The sequence below is a fragment of the Rana temporaria genome, chromosome 6, assembly GCF_905171775.1.
Source record: "Rana temporaria chromosome 6, aRanTem1.1, whole genome shotgun sequence".
Taxonomy (NCBI): Eukaryota; Metazoa; Chordata; class Amphibia; order Anura; family Ranidae; genus Rana; species Rana temporaria.
In genome coordinates, this window is record NC_053494.1 from 15,952,316 (window position 1) to 15,972,733 (window position 20,418).

Below are 20,418 nucleotides of genomic sequence, written 5' to 3' on the forward strand. Positions count from 1 at the left end.
TTTTTTACGTCGTTTGTGTACGCCAATTCAGAAACCCGCGCGTCGCAAGTTAAGCTCACGCCAAAACCACTGACGTCCTAGTGACGTCAGTGGGAGCAATGCACGCCGGGAAATTTCACGGCGTTCAAGTGTCCGTCATAATGTTGCAGTACCGAAAAAAATCGCTGATCGCTGCCATTACTAGTAAAAAAAATATATTAATAAAAATGACATAAAAATACCCCCTATTTTGTAAACACTATAACTTTTGCGCAAACCAATAAATAAACGCTTATTGCGATTTTTTTTTACGAAAAATATGTAGAAGATTACGTATCGGCCTAAACTGAGGGAAAAAAATGTTTTTTTATATATTTTTGGGGGATATTTATTACAGCAAAAAGTAAAAAATATAATTTTTTTTCAAAATTGTCGCTCTATTTTTGTTTATAGTGCAAAAAATAAAAAACGCAGAGGTGATCAAATACCACCAAAAGAAATCTCTATTTGTGGGAAAAAAAGGATGCCAATTTTGTTTGGGAGCCACGTCGCACGACCGCGCAATTGTCAGTTAAAGCGACGCAGTGCCGAATCGCAAAAAGTGCTCCGGTCTTTGGGCAGCAATATGGTCCGGGGGTTAAGTGGTTAAGTAACAGTGCCATATCGGAAAAAATGGCCTGACCATGAATGGGGGGTAAATCTTCCAGAGGTCAAGTGGTTAATCTGATGGCCATGATTTATAGCGAGTGGTGTAGGTCTTCACTTTCCTGGCTGGACAGGTGAGAACTTGCATCATCTATCTAAATAAAGCCACAGCCGTCAGTTCTAGTAGGTATGTATCTGGGGGGGTTAGGTTGGGTCGGGGGATGGGAGGTAAAAGGGGGTAAGTGCTCTTTGTTATGAAGTGCACTTATCCATTAAGCCTTGGAATACGCGATGACGCGATGAGCTCAGAGGTGCCGGGTTACAGTCCAATGCTGGAAATGTTCTCATCTCAATGGTTACATCTTTAGATGGAGCCAAGCAATCCTGCGTATTTATGGCCCTTGTAGAGGTTTATCTGAGAATCTCCTGCGAAGCCCCTTTTATCCGACCCCCTGCCTGCCAGAATCGGTAGCCTGAGACCCCAGGAGAGAGCCCTGAATAATCTCCCAACTACGCCAGAGAAAGTCACAGGGACAGCTGTACATACACCCCGGGCCTGGGCCTGGGAGAAAGAGGGCCAACCAGACAGGTGGCTAAGTGAGGACAAGCCCGGGATGGATGGATGGAGGGTCAGGAATGCTGGGAGAAGGTCTAGAAGATTTATTGGGCATTTATTGCTTGTTCTAGAGATTTAGAGGTTAAACCATTATTCGAGAAACAGAAAAATAGAGAAATGATTAAATAAAACGTATTTCTAAACCCATCATCTCCAGTATGTGATCTATTGCAGCCCGCTGGTCCTTAGATGTTGGATGTTGGTGGCTGCATTTGTTTTCATTTTTTAGGCCGTATTCACATTTGATTTGAAATCAAGGGGTGGAAACGCGCGTTTGGGTGCCATTGCTTCTAAATGACACTTTCAATTGCCACGCGGTTTTGCTTTGATTGACGCACAACGGAATCGCGCTGCAATCGTAGCAAAGCGCGCCTTTTAACCACTTCAGCCCCGAGCCTCTTTTTGAGACTTGTTGTTTACAAGCAGGGCCGCCATCAAGGGGGTACAGGCAGTACACCTGTAAGGGGCCCGGAGGTCCCCAAGGCACCGGATGGCAACCCACCTTTTTTAATTATAAACATATTTTTTTTTTATTATATATATTTTTTTTCATTAAAGGGCCCAGAGGTGCAACCCCCTTTTTTTTATTTATTTTTTTTATATATATTTTTTTCTTTTATTAAAGGGCCCAGAGGTCCCCAGGACCCCGGATGGCAACCCCCCCTTTTTTTTTTTATAAAAACATTTATTTTTTATTTATTTTTTATATATATTTTTTTCACTAAAAGGTCCAGAGGTCCCCAGGGCCCCAGATGGCAACCCCCCTTTTTTTATATTTTTTGTTTTTGTTTTTATTAAAGGACTCAGAGGTCCCAAGGGCCCCCGGATGGCAACCCCCCCCTTTTTTTTATATATATAAAAAAAAAATTATATATTTTTTTATTAAAGGACCCAGAGGTCCCCAGGGCCCTGGATGGTAACCCCCCCCTTTTTAATTTATTTTTTATATAAAAAAAATTATATATATATATATATATATATATATATATATATATTTTTTTTTTTTATTAAAAGGCCCAGAGGTCCCCAGGGCAACCCCCCTTTTTTTTTTCCGTCAGCACCCAAAGCCCCCCAACCTCAATTTGTGTCGGCACCCCCGCGTTTCTCAATTTGAGGCTGCAGCACCCCCCCCTCCCCCGGTTCTCTGCTCCCAGGGGCCCATGCCTGAAGCTGTGTAAAGGGGCCCTATAAATCCTGTTTACAAGTCTCAAATTCCGACAACAATTGTCCGATGGAGCCTACAGACGGTCAGATTATCCGATAAAACCCTAAATAGAATATCATACACAATTTTGTATGCTTAGTTATGTTTTTTTTTTAATTATTATTATGTCAGGAGTTTATCACATAGATTTGATTTCACTAGGCTGCAGTCCCATTTCCTGCCTGTGGGTGGAGCTGTGCCTATAGGCAGCTTTTTTTTTGTCACAACAGTACAATTTTTAGCTTTCCTCCAGTAAGTTTGTAGGAATAAGTTTGTTCTTAGGATCATTAGAGAGTTCATGGCATAATCACAAACCTTGTCTGCCCTGTCTCTACATTTTTTTTAGGATTCCACGCCTCGCAGGGTCTTACAGAAGGCTGGCTTCCCACCCTGCTTCTCCTGCGGGATTATAACATCCCTTGTCTCTTTACAATGTACAGGTAAGTGCACACCTCCCAACTTTTTGAGATGGGAATGAGGGACACCTATCAGCAAAAGTATGCAGGCATAGGACACACCCCTTGCCACGCCCCCTTAAAGGAGAATTGTACAAAAAAAAACTATCTTTTATGAACTTACATTTTGCCTCTGAATTTGCTAGAAAATTTGAATACCCCCCCCCCCCCCCCCAAAAAAAGATAAAAATAATTCCCCGACACACTTGCTACAAGTTTCCTTGGGTGTAACTCGACATACATCTAATCCCTACTATTCTGCAATAGGCCAGACTGCATGTAATTGTCCTGGTCGGGAATCCATGGGGAGCACTGTGACAGACTCTGACCCTCTTATGTCTAAAATCATCCTATGCCCACTAGGGGCATAGGATGACTGAGAAATTATATCTTGGACTACCTGAGATGGGATGTTGGTTTTGGAAAAATTTTGGTTTCGGGATATACCGTATTTATCGGTGTATTGCGCGCTCCGGCGTATAGCGCGCACCCCTAAAGTGGACCTGCATTCCTGTAAAAAAAACATTTTATTACATTTTACTACTTACAGTTTTGGTGTCTTGCGCGGCGTCCATCGGCGGCCTCGTCGGATCCGGCGTCCGTCTGCGGCTTCGGGTGTCCTCTTCGTCGGGTCCGGCGTCCTTCTGCGGTGTCCTCCCCGCTCGATCCCCGCTTTCCCGCGCCGAGTTTGAACACTGCGCCGGCATATACCGAGCGCAGTACACTCGGGTATAGTCGGGCAGGCTCGGCTACTCTCGCGCTCACGTCCTGGACGTCCAGGACGTGAGGGCGAGAGGGGCCAAGCCTGCCTGACTATACACGAGTGTACTGCGCTCGGTATATGCCGGCGCAGTGTTCAAACTCGGCGCGGGAAAGCGGGTATCGGCGTATATCGCGCACCCACGATTTTGCCCTGATTTTCAGGGCAAAAAAGTGTGCGGTATACGCCGATAAATACGGTACTCGCCGTATAAGACGACCCCCTTCCTACTAGTCCTACTAGTCTGTCTGGAAGCTGAGGGGTAGCCAGAACAACCGCTGACAGGAACAACCACTGACAGAAACAGGCTTTTTTCAAATCTCACTGTGCCATTCCATTACATGCCCCACTGTGCCGTTCCATTACATGCCCCACTGTGCCGTTCCATTACATGCCCCACTGTGCCGTGCCATTACATGCCCCACTGTGCCGTGCCATTACATGCCCCACTGTGCTGTGCCATTCCATGCCCCCACTGTGCCATTCCATGCCCCCACTGTGCCATTCTATGCCCCCACTCTGCCTTTCCATGCCTCCACTGTGCCATTCCATGCCTCCACTGTGCCATTCCATGCCTCCACTGTGCCATTCCATGCCTCCACTGTGCCATTCCATGCCCCCACTGTGCTATTCCATGCCCCCCACTGTGCCATTCCATGCCCCCACTGTCCATCACATGCCTCCACTGTGCCATTCCATGCCCCCACTGTGCTATTCCATGCCCCCACTGTCCATCACATGCCTCCACTGTCCATCACATGCCTCCACTGTGCCGGCCAAGACGATCTCCCTACCTTATTTTTTTGCTGCGGACATCCATGTTTCAGGCTGCGGGCATCCATGATTCAAAAGCCGCGCCTCTTCCTCAGACTATTCCGTGATAGGCGGAACACTAATTTTCCCAGCAGGGCCTCTGTTTAGTGTTCCGCCTATCACAGACGTCCTCTCGTCCGAGGATGAGAAGGCATCCGTGATAGGCGGAACACTAAACAGTGGCCCTGCTGGGAAAATGAGTGTTCAGCCTATCACGGAACAGTCTGAGGAGGAGGCGCGGCTTTTAAATCATGGATGTCCGCAGCCTGACAGGGACAGATCCGGCGTATAAGACGACCCCCGACTTTGGATGCATTTTTTTGCATCCAAAAGGTCGTCTTATACGCCGGCAAATACGGTATCCACAATATATTCCAGGATATCTGTAAAGAACTATTTACTGGTTGTTGATTCTGAACTCAACGGGTTAATTGTAAGAGTGACTCATTCATACTGTTAGATGCTAATGCCACCACCTCCAGCCATCTGTCTGTTCTCTGTGCTAATTGACCCTGCTATTGTGTGAAGATGTCCTGTGTTTACACTTAGGATAATGTGTATTGTATAGCAGGTGAGCGGAGACGGGACGTCTACTCTGAAATGTCATATCTCGGAGTCACCTCGTCTGGGTAAATGATTAGTTAATTAGCTCATGTTAATTTATGTTCTGGTTACCTCCTCTTTAAACTGTATATAAGGTTGCATTCTTGGTTCTATTAAACACTCCATGTTCAGCACACAAACAAGTCTCGTATCGTTGTGTGTTGAGGGCAGCTGGAATATCTGATATCTATATCCAGACTGATAGGAAGCGGTATATGACGGAAGCACTCAAGCGGAGTGTGGGACGTTCCGTTACAAGCACAATCCGGACCCCTGATTGTGATTGGAGAAATCATAAATCCCGCCTCTTGTGTCCAATCACTGTGCTGTGATTCGTTACAGCACAAGCTGATTTTTGGGAAGGGGGGCTGTCCCTGAACGGTAGTTTGGAAATGTGGTCACCCTAGTGGGTGTTCCTAGTCAGGCTGTAATTGCATGCAGACCACACAAGATAATGACCATATGATGCTGAGCAGCCACGATTGAAAGAACTGAAATCCAATAAATTAAAGGGGCGGGCCAGGGACAGTCATGCTGGGGAGGAAAGGGCTGGATGATGTTGGATATCTTCCAGCCAGGAAATGAGGCGGGCTCTATCTGACTTGTTGCAGTTTCTAATGCACTTTGTGAGAAGCTCACAGTGTGCAGTGAAATCAGAGGAAGCATTTTCAGCAGGAGCCTTTACAACTATTCAAGACTGAAGGGAATGCTGTAAAGGTAGATATGACTAACGCCCAGAATCTTTTCTCTGTTGACAGTGATCAAGAGCTGAAATACTCCCTACAGATCTTGGCCGAGTTGGAAACGAAGGTGATTGGAGCCGGGCCCTTCCCGTTCGCCTCCCAGAAACCAGAACAGGTCCAGTCCGACCCCAACAAGCCCCCCGTCACCAGCAACTCCCACTTCCTGATCTTCAAGGGGCCCACCTGGCAGGACGCAGAGACCGACATGGGAGAGCTGGAAGAAAACTAGACCTGTGCCTTATACTAAACCTTCAGAACTGGTCATGTATTACGGGGATTACCACTGATGGAATCCCTACAGCCTTAGAGGAGGGAACCTATAGGGCATTGTCAGTGAGTACACATTACCAATCATGAGGGCAGCAGTTACCTTTCTGATGCTTTCATAGTTTGCTTGCTTGCTGCTCCATATTTTTATCAGTAGACTATCCCTCTAGTGGCCTTTTGAATGTCAAGCAGCACAGTTAGCATCCTCGCTGAATAGTGCTAAGATAATCACAGAGGAGAAAGAAAAAGTTTTTGAGCTGGATTGTTGAAAACGTAATTTAAAGGCGCCACATACCTATTACATACATAGAATATAGATAGGTTTGTTGGGACTTTTAAAGCGCACATACACCAAAAGTAGAAAAATAGAAACGTATTTAGTAATAGATAAAATTCATAAATTAAATACATAAAATATTCACAAATTGGATCAGTGAAATATACCAACAACAGGTGCACATCTGATTTATCTTTACACGTTTCGCCTTTTACGGCTTCTTCAGGAGAGCTTTTACAACAGGCACTGTATATGAACTGATCACTACAATAAAAAAATACATGTTACAAACCAATAAGAAAAGAAAAACAAGCAAATACAGTGGAACCTCGGTTTAAGAGTAACTTTGAGAGCGTTTTGATTTGCGAGCAACTTAATTCTGATTCGGTTTGCGAGTGTTGACTCGCAAGACGAGCAGAATTCAAGCTAAATAGGCCTATAGTACCTCATTTGGCCGAGGTACGGGGGCGCAGAAGCCGAGCAGAGCTGAAAATAGGCCTGCAGTACCTCATTTGGCCTGAGGTATGGAGTAGGCAGGAGCCGAGAAAAGCCGAACATTGGCCTGCAGTACCTCATTTGGCCTGAGGTACGGGGGCGCAGAAGCCGAGCAGAGCTGAAAATAGGCCTGCAGTACCTCATTTGGCCTGATGTACGGGGGCGCTGAAGCCAAGCAGAGCTAAAAATAGGCCTGCAGTACCTCATTTGGCCTGATGTACGGGGGTGCAGAAGCCGAGCAGAGCTGAAAATAGGCCTGCAGTACCTCATTTGGCCTGAGGTATGAGGGTGCAGGAGCCAAGAAAAGCCGAACATTGGCCTGCAGTACCTCATTTGGCCTGAGGTATGGGGGTGCAGGAGCTGAGAAAAGCCGAACATTGGCCTGCAGTACCTCATTTGGCCTGATGTACGGGGGTGCAGGAGCCGAGAAAAGCCGAACATTTGCCTGCAGTACCTCATTTGGCCTGAGGTATGGGGGTGCAGGAGCCGAGAAAAGCCGAACATTTGCCTGCAGTACCTCATTTGGCCTGAGGTATGGGGGTGCAGGAAACAAGCTGTCCTCTGGCCTTTTCGCCTGTTTCCGACGCTCTCTGGCGCCCCCCGGCCTCTGGCCGCATTCGGTATTGTATCCCATTGAAGTCAATGCGGAACAAATTGACTTCAATGGGAAAACTTGCTTTGATATGCAAGTACTTTGGATTACGATCTCCTGGAACGCATTATGCTCGTAATCCGAGGTTCAACTGTAATACAAAAATATTTAAATAGTCTTGTATTATATGCTTGTTTTTCTCATCGGGTAAGCTACCCCTTTCCTTACGCATCATACATTTCATTGCTGAATTATATTACATGTATTTTATTATATTATTCATTTTATAGATTGGCTCTCCTGAAGAAGCGGTACAATCCCACGAAACTAGTTGAGACCCCGACCAATCTCTGATATGTATAACTGGTCAGTTTGTAACATGTATTTTTTTATTGTAGTGATATACTGGGCCAGATTCAGATAGGTCAGCGGATCTTTAGATCCGCGTAACCTATCTGATTTACGTTACGCCGCCGCAAGTTTTTGAGGCAAGTGCTTTATTCAGAAAGCACTTGCCTCTAAAGTTGCGGCGGCGTATCGTAAATCCCCCGGCGGAATTCAAATTCCGCGGCGTCTAAAATTTAAATCAGGCGTGTCCCTGCGCGATCGAACAGCGCATGCGCCGTCCGCAAATTTTCCCAGCGTGCATTGCTCCAAATGACGTCGCAAGGACATCATTGGTTTCGACATTAACATAAATTACGTCCAACCGTATTCGCAAACGACTTACACAAACAACGTAAAAAATTCAAAACTCGGTGCGGGAACGACGGCCATACTTAACATAGGATAGGCTGCACTTACCCCTCCTATAGCAGGGGTAACTTTCCGCCGGAAAAAGCCGAACGCAAATGACGTAAAAAAAAAGCGTCGGGCGGTCGTTCGTTTTTGAATCGGAGTAAATGCTCATTTGCATATTCAACACGTAAAAGATACGGAAGCGCCACCTAACCGGCCTGGAATTGCAGCCTAAGATCCGACGGTGTAAGTCACTTACACCTGTCGGATCTTAGGCATATCTATGCGTAACCTGATTCTATGAATCAGGCGCATAGATACGACGGCCGGACTCAGAGATACGACGGCGTATCAGGAGATACGCCGTCGTATCTTCTTTCTGAATCCGGCCCACTGTACCGGTTGTAAAAGATCTCCTGAAGAAGCCGTAAAAGACGAAACATGTAGAGATGTGCACCTGTTGTTGGTATATTTCACTGATCCAATTTGTGAATATTTAATGTATTCAATTTATGAATTTTATCTTTTTACTAAATACATTTTTCTAATTTTGGTGTATGTGCGCTTTAAAAGTCCCAACAAACCTACAATCTATATTCAGTGCTAAGATAATTTCGACCAATCACACAAAGTTGTGTTAGCTTTTGATTGGTGTGAGTCCATGGAAGAAGTCGCCTCTGGAATCCTCGAGAGATATAAGAAGCTGATCAGGGCCACCCAAATCCACCTACAACTGAAACAACGATCTTGCATGGACTGACTCCTCACCCTGATCTCATTCAAATGAATATCTGAAAAATCTATAAAAAAAAAAATGAAGAGAACCTGGTATAACATTTAACAGGAAAAAAGAACCTTACCTAAATCAAGACTGATAGCATAAGGTTGCCATTCCTAGGCTTCTCCAATTACTCGGATGGCAGACACCAGATGGAGCTCATCCACTCTCCATTAATGGAAGACTGGTTGGACATCAAATCTCTTAACACTCAATAATCCAAACCTTAAACCTGTCAAAAGACGAAACGCGTAAAAGTCCCAGGTCAGGCTTTGATGTCTGTGTCTCCAAACAATAAAGTTTTATTGAATGCTGTGTGCAGCTGGTCTGATATAGCCCTAAGTTAGGTAGACATGTTAGCCATGTTGCGCCACTCAATCCTTGTACACACGATCGGAATTTCCGCGGACAAAGCGTAGGACAAACAAGAAACTACGTGGTTTTTCAGCTCTTTAGCGCCACCCTTTGGGCAACTTCTGCTAATGTTGTGTTAGGTCTCGTACACACGATAGGTTAACCAGAGGACAACGGTCTGATGGACCGTTTTCATCGGTCAAAACCGATCGTGTGTGGGCCCCATAGGTTATTTAACCATTGGTTAAAAAAAATCCAACTTGCTTTAAATTTAACCGGTATAAAAACCTGTGCATGCTCAGAATCAAGTCGACGAATGCTTGGAAGCATTGAACTTAGTTTTTTTCAGCACGTCGTTGTGTTTTACGTCACCGCGTTCTGACATGATCGTTTTTTTAACCGATGGTGTGTAGGCGCGACGGACCATCAGTCAGCTTCATCGGTTAACCGACGACAACTGTCCATCAGACCGTTCTCATCGGATGGACCGATCGTGTGTACGAGGCTTTGTTATTGCTTCTGAACATGCATGTTTGTACTTTGGAGTTTTGTCCAAAGGACTTGTGTACACACGATCGGATAATCCGACAACACACAATTATTGGCGGACAATTTTAAAGCATGGCTATCCCACATTTGTTGGTGGAAAATCCGACAAGTGTCCGATTGGGGCGTACAAGCGGTTGGATTATCCGACAACAGCCTGTCATCACACATTTCCCGCCGGATTATCCGATCATCATAGGCGTGCGCACAGTGTGTGCCGGGTGTGTCCAGGCACACCCTAATCATTCTGTGCAGCCCAGGTTCACCCTACCGCCCTGGCTCCCCACTGATTCCCTCCTCTCCTCTCCTGCCCCGGAGATGCTTTAGGGTGAGTGAGGGAAGGGGCCGGTAAAAATGTATTTATCAACCCCTTCCCTTCGGAATGAAGATGGTAAATGATCGGTAGTGTGTGTTTGAGCTTTGGGGTGCACACCCTAACCCTGTGAGGTATAGCATGTGTAGCACCCTCCTGACACCCCAGGGGTAAGGTGGCTCCCCCAGAGACAGGGACAGGCAGCATTTCACCCCAGGGGTGAGTGGCTAAAATGGGGGAGCGAGTAGATCATTGGGCGCCAGTCACATTTGTTTGTTTTTTTATTTATTGGAGAACAGTCAAGGAAGTGAGAATTAGGGGTCCCAGCAGTAGTACAGGGGCGCAGGGCTTTCTCTGGAGGCACTCAGCAGGTAGGAGGAGCCGTGAGTGCTGGCAGGGGACCTGAGAAAAGGAGGATCGAGGCTGCTCTGTGCAAAACCACTGCACAGAGCAAGTAAGTATGACATGTTTGTTTTTTGTGTTTTTAAAGCTGAACCTTTAGGCCTAGATTCACGTAGGGCGGCTTTACGTTGTGCGGGCGTAGCGTATTTTATTTACGGTACCCCGCCGCTACTTAGAGAGGCAAGTGCTGTATTCACAAAGCACTTGCGTCCTAAGTTATGGCGGCGTAGCGTAAATGGGCCGGCGTAAGCGCGCGTATTTCAAAGTAGGCAGGTCGTGGGCGTGTTGTATTTAAATTAAGCGTGACCCCATGTAGATGCATGGCCGAACGAACGGCGCATGCGCGCGCATGCTCAGTATCACGTCGTATTTACGCCCAAAGATACGCCGGCTCAATGCCTGTGACGTGAACTTAACCTACGCACAGCCCCATTCACGTACGACTTACGTAAACAACGTAAAAAGATACGCTTGTTCCGACGTCCATACCTTGCACCTAGAGACCTGCTTTATCTATACGCCGGCATATGTCTTACGTAAACGGCGTAACTAATTGCAACGGGCGTACGTACGTTCGTGAATCGGCGTATCTTGCTCATTTACATATTCGACGCGGAAAATCAACGGAAGCGCCACCTAGCGACCAGCATAAATATGCACCCCGAGATACGACGGCGTAGGAGACTTGCGCCGGTCGTATCTTGGCCAAATCTATGCGTAACTGATTCTATGAATCAGGCGCAAAGATACGACGGCGCCCATTCGGACTTACGACGGAGTATCTGGAGATAAGTCTTTGAGAATCTGGGCCTTAGTATCGCTTTAAGAAAACGATACTTAATTTTGGCCAGTAGATGGAGCTAAAGATATAGGCATTAATCTCCTTTTGCCACTGTTGGCCTGCCATGACCTGCTTTCACCCCCAGCGCTTAAAAAAATATATATTTTTACCTCAAGAAAAAATTTGAGTCAGACCTTTCAATAAAATTTTCATTCTGTGGTGTCAGAATGGTACTGATTGTACCTTTTTTCAGATGTGTTCTTGGTTGCGTCACGGTACTGATTGAGGGGTAATTCCAATGCTCCGCTGCCGAGTCAAATGCCCACAACATTTAGACATAGTACCAGGTGCCCGTTTCCAGCTGCTTTGCCCCCTCTCCATAATCAATCACAATCAGAGGAGGGAGTAGCCACACTCTATAAATAAGTTCATTGCGAGTGAAACGCGTCAGTCGGAGGAACTCTGATGGTCTGCTGTGCATCAGATCCATCCATAAACACAGATTACGGCTTTTTCCTCCAGAGCATGACTGCGCTCTTCTCTGATTGGGATTATTGATTGTTGGGGAGTTTGATGAAGGAGCATTTACCACGTCAACTGTCTTAAATGTTTGCCGTGGCACAGTACACACGCCACTACTATGTCACCCTTGTACGCTTCTCCTTGGATTAACATCTCCGTAAGAGGGGGGGGGAGGGGCGCATGAAGGGGGTGATTGAGGATCTGTCATCTATTGTGCCATTGTAGTGTCATTTGATGTTCTTAGTTAAAGAGTATGATAATAGACCAAGTATAGCCCTACCAAGGGATGTACTAGGATAACCCTGCGCAAAGGCAAACAATAAATAAGACTAGCAGGTCACAATCATAGCCTATTGCATTAGGTTGTGCATCCCAAAGCTCAAACACAAATGTGTGTGTCTGTATGTATATGTGTGTATATATGTACTGTATACTGTATACTGCCCACAGTTAAAATGGCTGCAGCCAGACTCAGTGGAGGGAGATTTCTGCAGCATATTTGGCAAAAACAGAATCACAGTATATATAAAATAATATGCAAAGTGCTTGGAGGGAAGCTTCAGAATGACAAAGATGTTTTAATTACAGATTATGTGAGAAGACTGCAGTTTCTCTTTAGAGTCTATATGAGTTTATGGAAGTACATGTAAGGCTTCACACTTCTTTCAGTGGCAGCAATCTATCTTCCAAATGGGATCTTAGAACTTCCCCACCAATTGGATAAATAGCCCCCATACATTGGTGGTCAGTGGCAGAAGGACACATTGGTAATCAATGGAGAAGCGTCCCCTTATGTTAGTAGCCAGTGGAGAAGGGTTCCCTCCCATTGACTGTCAATTGAAGAAGGGCCCTCTTACATTGGTGGTCTGTGGGAGAAAGACTGTCTTGCATTATTGGCCAGTTGGGTATGTCCCTTTCATTAGTGGTCAGTGCAGAAAGGTGCCTTTATATTGGTGGTCATGGGAGAAAGGTCACCTTATATTGGTGGTCAAATGGAGAAAGGTCCCCAGAGACTGTAGCATGTCTGCAGTCTCTGATCATCTCCTGTAGCATGTCCGCAGTCTCTGATCATCTCCTGTAGCATGTCTGCAGTCTCTGATCATCTCCTTTAGCATGTCTGCAGTCTCTGATCATCTCCTGTAGCATGTCTGCAGTCTCTGATCATCTCCTTTAGCATGTCTGCAGTTTCTGATCATCTCCTGTAGCATGTCTGCAGTCTCTGATCATCTCCTGTAGCATGTCCGCAGTCTCTGATCATCTCCTGTAGCATGTCTGCAGTCTCTGATCATCTCCTGTAGCATGTCCGCAGTCTCTGATCATCTCCTGTAGCATGTCTGCAGTCTTCGATCGTCTCCTGTACTATGTCTGCAGTCTTCGATCGTCTCCTGTACTATGTCTGCAGTCTTCGATCGTCTCCTGTAGCATGTCTGCAGTCTCTGATCATCTCCTGTAGCATGTCTGCAGTCTCTGATCATCTCCTGTAGCATGTCTGCAATCTCTGATCGTCTCCTGTAGCATGTCTGCAGTCTCTGATCGTCTCCTGTAGCATGTCCGCAGTCTCTGATCATCTCCTTTAGTATTTTGGGGGGAGAGCCATGCGCACTTGCGCTGCAATGGTGATGCATCACGGAATCGAATTGAATCGTTGACATGATAATCTTAATCGAATCGAATTGTGAGGCCAGTGAAGATGCGCACCCCTAATATACAGTATCCGAATACCTGAATTACAGTATAAACAAAGTTCACAGAATGCTCCGAATAACAAAACTAAATTCTACTTGAAATTCGAATCAAATTTTACATCGAATTCCATTCGAATTCGAACTGTAAACAGCTTTCTGAAATTAAAGACTATCAGGGAGATTTACTAAAACTGGAGAGTGCAAAATCTGGTGCAGCTCTGCATGGCAGCCAATGAGCTTCGAACTTACGCTTGTTCAATTAGGCTTTGACAATACAACCTGGAAGCTGATTGGTTTCTATGCAGAACTGCACCAGATATCGCACTCTCCAGTTTAATTAAATCAACCCCTATATGTGTGTTATTAGAGTAACATTTCAAAATAATGCTGGTTTTATTAAGCCAAAGGTGATTTAACCACTTAAGGACCCCTTCACGTCGATTTACGTCGGCAGAATGGCACGTCTGGGCACATCAACGTACATGTACGTTGGCCTTTAAGCCCAGCCGTGGGGTCGCGCGCGCGCCGCGGGCGCGTGCACCCGACCCGGTCCGAAGCTTGGTGACCACGGCCGCGGGACTCGCGGACCCGATCGCCGCTGGAGTGCCGCGATCGCTCCCTGGAGCTGAAGAACGGGGAGAGCTGTGTGTAAACACAGCTTCCCCGTTCTTCACTGTGGCGCCATGATCGATCGTGTGTTCCCTGATATAGGGAATCACAATCGATGATGTCACACCTACAGCCACACCCCCCTACAGTTAGAAACAGGCATGAGGTCACACATAACCCCATCAGCGCCCCCTTGTGGTTAACTCCCAAACTGCAATTGGCATTTTCACAATAAACAATGCAATTTAAATGCATTTTTTGCTGTGAAAATGACAATGGTCCCAAAAATTTGTCAAAATTGTCCGACGTGTCCGCCATAATGTCGCAGTCACGAAAAAAATCGCTGATCGCCGCCATAAGTAGTAAAAAAAATAAATAATAATTAATAAAAATTCAATAAAACTATCCCCTATTTTGTAAACGCTATAAATTTTGCGCAAACCAACCGATAAACGCTTATTGCGATTTTTTTTACCAAAAATAGGTAGAAGAATACGTAATGGCTTAAACTGAGGAAAAAAAATGTTTTATATATTTTTGGGGGATATTTATTATAGCAAAAAGTAAAAATATTGAATTTTTTTCAAAATTGTCGCTCTATTTTTGTTTATAGCGCAAAAAATAAAAACCGCAGAGGTGATCAAATACCACCAAAAGAAAGCTATATTTGTGGGAAAAAAAGGACGCCAATTTTGTTTGGGAGCCACGTCGCACGACCACGCAATTGTCAGTTAAAGAGACGCAGTGCCGAATCGCAAAACTGTCCGTGTCCTTTAGCTGCCTAAAAGTCCGGGTCTTAAGTGGTTAAAGGGTCATTGTAATCATTTGATGAATATTTTTATTTTGTTTCTTCACTTTGCCACATTCAAATCGAAAAAAAAAAATATGACAGTTTTGAATCGACTAATTTATCAATTTGAGCGCTTTGAATAAAAAACATAAAAAAATAGAAGAAAATTCGAAGGAAGACATAAAATGAATTCCGAACTTGAATTCGGAATACAAATTGAACGAATCAACTGAATTTAACAAAACCAAATACCTAGATTAACGAATCTAAACTAAATGAAACAAAGAATTTATTTTTGTCACGCACGTGCGTCACTACATTGCTGGAACATACAGTCTCTATCATCTATCACCAGGTGGCGCTGTACCCTTTGCATTGCTGAACAGGGTACAGCTCTATAGGAACACAAAGCAGCAAGATAGTAGTCTTATGCCGCGTACACACCATCAGAATTTTTGATGGAAAAAGTCAGACAGGTTTTTTAGCCATCAGATATTCCGATCGTGTGTATCCCCATCTGAGTTTTTTCATCGGAAATTCCGATGAATTCCATCGGAGTTTAGATATAGTCCAGCAACAGTGGCCGTTCTTGGGGTGCGAGCGGACGGTTGGGGGATATGTCTCACAGAGGTGATCAGCGAGGGGCCAAGCCAAGAACAGATAGGCTGACCGCCTGAGAGCCCAGGACTGGGGAGAATAGTTCCATCGTGGCCGCCTCCTCCTTGACCTAGCCCCCCTGACCTCTCCCTCCAAGAGATAAGAAGCGACAGGCGCAGCATCTCCCATGCCTCCAGAGCATGGATTGCTCCAACTTCCTGCAAAACCTGCAACAAGTATTATTGTGTGAATATGACATATGTAGCTCCCATTAATTGAAATATTATAAAATCCCTCCTCCTAATGCCTCTGATGGCTAACCTGTGTACAAAAGATGTAAACACCTATTTTCAGGCTGTCCAGTCATTTTATCCCCTGTGTTAGCCAGTAGTGTATGCTGCAGGGGAGAGGAGGGAGCGCCAACAACAGATAGGACATAGGAACATGTGCATGATGTCACCACTCCAGGCTGTGACAGTCATTGTCAAGCACGCTCTTCTCTCCCCTACAGCCACGCTGTCTCACACAGAGGATCCTGTGACCAGACTGGAGCTAGGAGCGGGCGTAATTTACTTGCCACGCCCCCAGCGCTGACAACCCAAGCCACGCCACTGGTGCCAGGTGTGCCTGGGCACACCCTAATCACCCTGTGCTGCGTAAATTCCCCTCCACCTTCCGACTTGCTACAATGTTAACTTTGCAGTCTGAAGACTGGGGGAGAGGAGACTGAGGAAATGCTTCCCTTTGCCCGCAGTGGACTGATGACGTCATCGCAGCCTAGGCAAAGTCACTTGCCTGGAGCTCAAAAATTCTGTTGTGGTATATTGAGGGATCTAATCATGCAGACTTGTAAAGTTACTAAAAGGTCCACTTTAAAGCGGGAGTTCACCCGAAATTTTTTTTTTAACATTAGATTGAGGCTCATTTTGTCTAGGGGAATCGGGTGTTTTTTTTAAAATCTAAGCCGTACTTACCGTTTTAGAGAGCGATCTTCTCCGCCGCTTCCGGGTATGGTCTTCGGGACTGGGCGTTCCTATTTGATTGACAGGCTTCCGACGGTCGCATACATCGCGTCACGAGTAGCCGAAAGAAGCTGAACGTCGGTGCGGCTCTATACGGCGCCTGCGCACTGACATTCGGCTACTTTCGGAAAATCGTGACGCTCTGTATGTGACCGTCGAAAGACTGTCAATCAAATAGGAACGACCAGTCCCGCAGCCCATACCCGGAAGCGGCGGAGAAGATCGCTCTCTAAAACGGTAAGTACGGCTTCGATTTTAAAAAAAAACACCCGATTCCCCTAGACAAAACGAGCATCAATCTAATGTTAAAAATTAAGGGCCAGATTCCCGTACAATTGCGGCCGTGTAACGTAACCCGTTTACGTTACACCGCCGCAAGTTTTCAGTGTAAGTGCCCGATCCACAAAGCACTTACCTGTAAACTTGCGGCGGTGTATCATAAACACGTCCGGCGCAAGCCCGCCCAATTCAAATGGGACGGGTACCATTTAAATTAGGCACGCTCCCGCCCCGGACGTACTGCGCATGCTCCGTTCGCAATTTTCCCAACGTGCTTTGCGCGAAATACGGCGGCGCGACGTGTTTGAGAATCGCGACGTGCGTAACGTACTTACGCCGGGAAAAACAAAAAATTCAAAAGTGACGCGGGAACGACGGCCATACTTTAACATGGTGGAGTAATTTTACACCATGTTAATAGCAGCACCTAAATTTGCGACGTGAAACTAAGACTTGCGCCGACGTAACAACGGGAAAAACCTTCGTGGATCACCGTAACTGCTAATTTGCATACCCGACGCTGGAATACGACGCGATCTCCACCCAGCGGCGGCCGAGGTACTGCATCCTAAGATCCGACGGTGTAAGTCCATTACACCTGTCGGATCTAAGGGCTATCTATGCGTAACTGATTCTATGAATCAGTCGCATAGATACTCTGAGAGATACGACGGCGTTTCAGAGAAACACCGTCGTATCTCTTTTGTGAATCTGGGCCTAACTTTTTGGGTGAACCTCCACTTTAAGAACAACGCACTCCCCGTCAGGCTAACATTTCATCTGAACAGTTATTAAAGTGTTCCATCATTGTAGCAGAGGCGCTGCTTAATATAGTTATGCTTTATTTGTTACAGAAAGGTCACCTTTAAATACCACGCTGTACTTTTTAAGAGAAAGCTACACGGAATTCAATGATTGATTAACTGTTTTATTCAAGAAACTGCCAAATTAAAACCATAAAATGGCTACACAGAAATAAATTACATTAATATGCAATATAAATTATAAACAATCGAACAATTTTTCTCTTTTATTTCATGATTGTTGGAAAGTGGCGTGGCTCACAAGATAAACAGCGTCACTCAAGTTTTATTATTTTAATTGGATGATAAATGATAAATGTGGTGACTTTTGGAAAGAAAAATGTTCAACTGGCAAATCCCCCCCCTCCCCCCATTAACCCCGCAGCACAAATCCAGCATTTGTAGGATAAAGAAATGAGACATTCTGGAAAGAATTATTGAATGATTGTCAATGATACATTTGAATGATCCGATGAACACTTGGCTGAGTAGTGGAAGCATCGGTAAGTCCAGAGACGTGTGCTTGGACCGCCACGTGATGGAGATCCTTATAAACTTGGCATTTTTTGTCCTCCTGATAATATCTGTTAATGTAAAATTCCAGCTAAAGCTTAACTAGTCTTCAAAATGCATCCCCCCCCCCCCAAGTACGGTTGCCACCTGTCCGGGATTCACCTGGACAGTACGGTTTTGGAATCATGCATTCGGGTTTCAGACCTTCTGAAACACGGACACATTATTCAGACCAGACTATTAATAATAAGCCGAGAGTGCCTGTTACACTCTTTCACACTTCCCGAAGCCAGCACCACTTGTTGTAAGAAAGGTGGCTCCTAGTGGGAGGACCTAGACATCCCATAATCCTGGTCTGTCCCTCCCACCCTCCATATTTGATTGTCAGACATGGAGGCTCCAGGTCTGTCAAGCCCAATCGTACATCATATGGTTGGCCACCAACCTGCCCACATTCGCTCTCATTCACAGCTACAACTCCAATTGAACTCCCAACTCCCTTCTCTGACTCCAGGGGCCGGATTCAGAAAAGAGATACGACGGCGTATCTCCTGATACGCCGTCGTATCTCTGAGTCCGGCCGTCGTATCTATGCGCCTGATTCATAGAATTAGGTTACGCATAGATATCCCTAAGATCCGACAGGTGTAAGTGTCTTACGCCGTCGGATCTTAGGCTGCAATTCCACGCTGGCCGCTAGGTGGCGCTTCCGTTTGTCTACGCGAGGAATATGGAAATTAGTATTTACGTTGATTCAGAAACGAACGACTGCCCGGCGCTTTTTTTTTTTACGTCGTTTGCGTTCGGCTTTTTCCAGCTTATAGTTACCCCTGCTATATGAGGCGTAGCTAATGTTAAGTACGGGCGTCGTTCCCGCGCCGAGTTTTGAATTTTTTACGTCGTTTGCGTAAGTCGTTTCGCGAATACGGCTGGACGTAATTTACGTTCACGTCGAAAGCATGACGATTTCCCGACGTCATTTGGAGCATGCGCACTGGGATTCAGTCGCGGTCGGCGCATGCGCAGTTCGTTCGGCGCGGGGACGTGCTTCATTTAAATGATACACGCCCCCTACCCGCCGAATTTGAATTCCGCCGGGTGATTTACGCTACGCCGCCGCAACTTTACAGGCAAGTGCTTTGTGAATAAAGCACTTGCCTGAAAAACGTGCGGCGGCGTAACGTAAATAAGATACGTTACGCCAGCAGAAAGATCCGCTGATCTTTCTGAATCTGGCCCCAGGTGCCCATGCAGAGCTAAGCTGTCTGTATACAACTAATGACATTACAGACTATAGAAAGGTAGTTTTCTCCAAAAATACATTTTACCCCCCCCCCCCCCAAAAAAAAATTGTACTGTACATATGGAGAGGAAATCTCAGTCCAAAAATGTAAACTTTCCTGGTTCAATTTAAAACTTTTAAAAATAAAAAAGGGCCAAAAAGCCCTTTTGCTATGGTCCTCTGATTCTACTTATACTTTGTTACTAAGGGGCCAAATTCCCCAAATTGGGAATAAGTTCTCCACCCACAAGAAAATGAAGCGTTCTCATTGGACAGGGAAGGGCATATAGATGAGGTTTAGCTCCGAATAGGAGGGGTTAGACCAGAAGGCAGGAAAGTTGGATCTTTGGTAACAAGGTGAAACCAGGATCGGGGGGGCACAGGAAAAGCGTTTCAGGCTTAGTTAGTAGTGGGCACCTTGTGATACCTGCTCCTAGGCATTACTTTAAAAGCTGAAAAAAATGGCCGACAAGTTCACCGCAAGGCACACTTCCACATTTTCTTATATTTTCCTTTGAAAGGCCAGAAAGTGGATTTCAGTCCATTCAATGCACTACCAATTACCAGCAAAATTTCATGAAATCTGTCTATATATTAAAGCGGAGTTCCGGCCACAATTTCACTTTTTATATATGAATACCCCTGTAATACACAAGCTTAATGTATTCTAGTAAAGTTAGTCTGTAAACTAAGGTCCGTTTTGTTAGGTTGTTACAGCATTTAGACACTTTATAAAATAGAAATTGACTGGGGCCATCTTAAGTGTGGGCATCATGAAGCCAGACTGTATGACTTCCTGGATTTCAGCCTTGCAGATCTTGCACATGCTCAGTGCTGCACAAGCAGTGTAATAGGTTTCAGATCAGGTTTCAGCACCTGTACTGTCCAAGTCACATGATTCTTCGAGACTGGGGAGTGCACAGACTCCTGGAAAGTTACACCCACTACATTCCCA

At 45.5% G+C, this 20,418-nt stretch overlaps 1 protein-coding gene and 1 long non-coding RNA gene across 2 annotated transcripts in view; one reads left to right on the forward strand and one right to left on the reverse strand.

The window, feature by feature from the left end:
• Positions 1 to 6,660, forward strand: part of MSS51 (MSS51 mitochondrial translational activator) — a 29,019-nt gene extending 22,359 nt beyond the window's left edge. Inside the window, exons 6-7 of the mRNA XM_040356319.1 lie at positions 2,791 to 2,884; positions 5,834 to 6,660. Coding sequence (XP_040212253.1) covers positions 2,791 to 2,884; positions 5,834 to 6,047 — 308 coding nt within the window. The 3' untranslated portion in view covers positions 6,048 to 6,660. The remainder of the gene's footprint in view (positions 1 to 2,790; positions 2,885 to 5,833) is intronic.
• An 11,112-nt stretch (positions 6,661 to 17,772) lies between these two features.
• On the reverse strand, positions 17,773 to 18,769 carry LOC120943178. Its single transcript, XR_005750270.1, has 2 exons — positions 18,420 to 18,769; positions 17,773 to 18,385 (listed from the first exon to the last, which is right to left on the reverse strand). It is a non-coding gene; the product is annotated as an uncharacterized LOC120943178 (long non-coding RNA).
• Between the last annotated feature and the right edge of the window lie 1,649 nt (positions 18,770 to 20,418).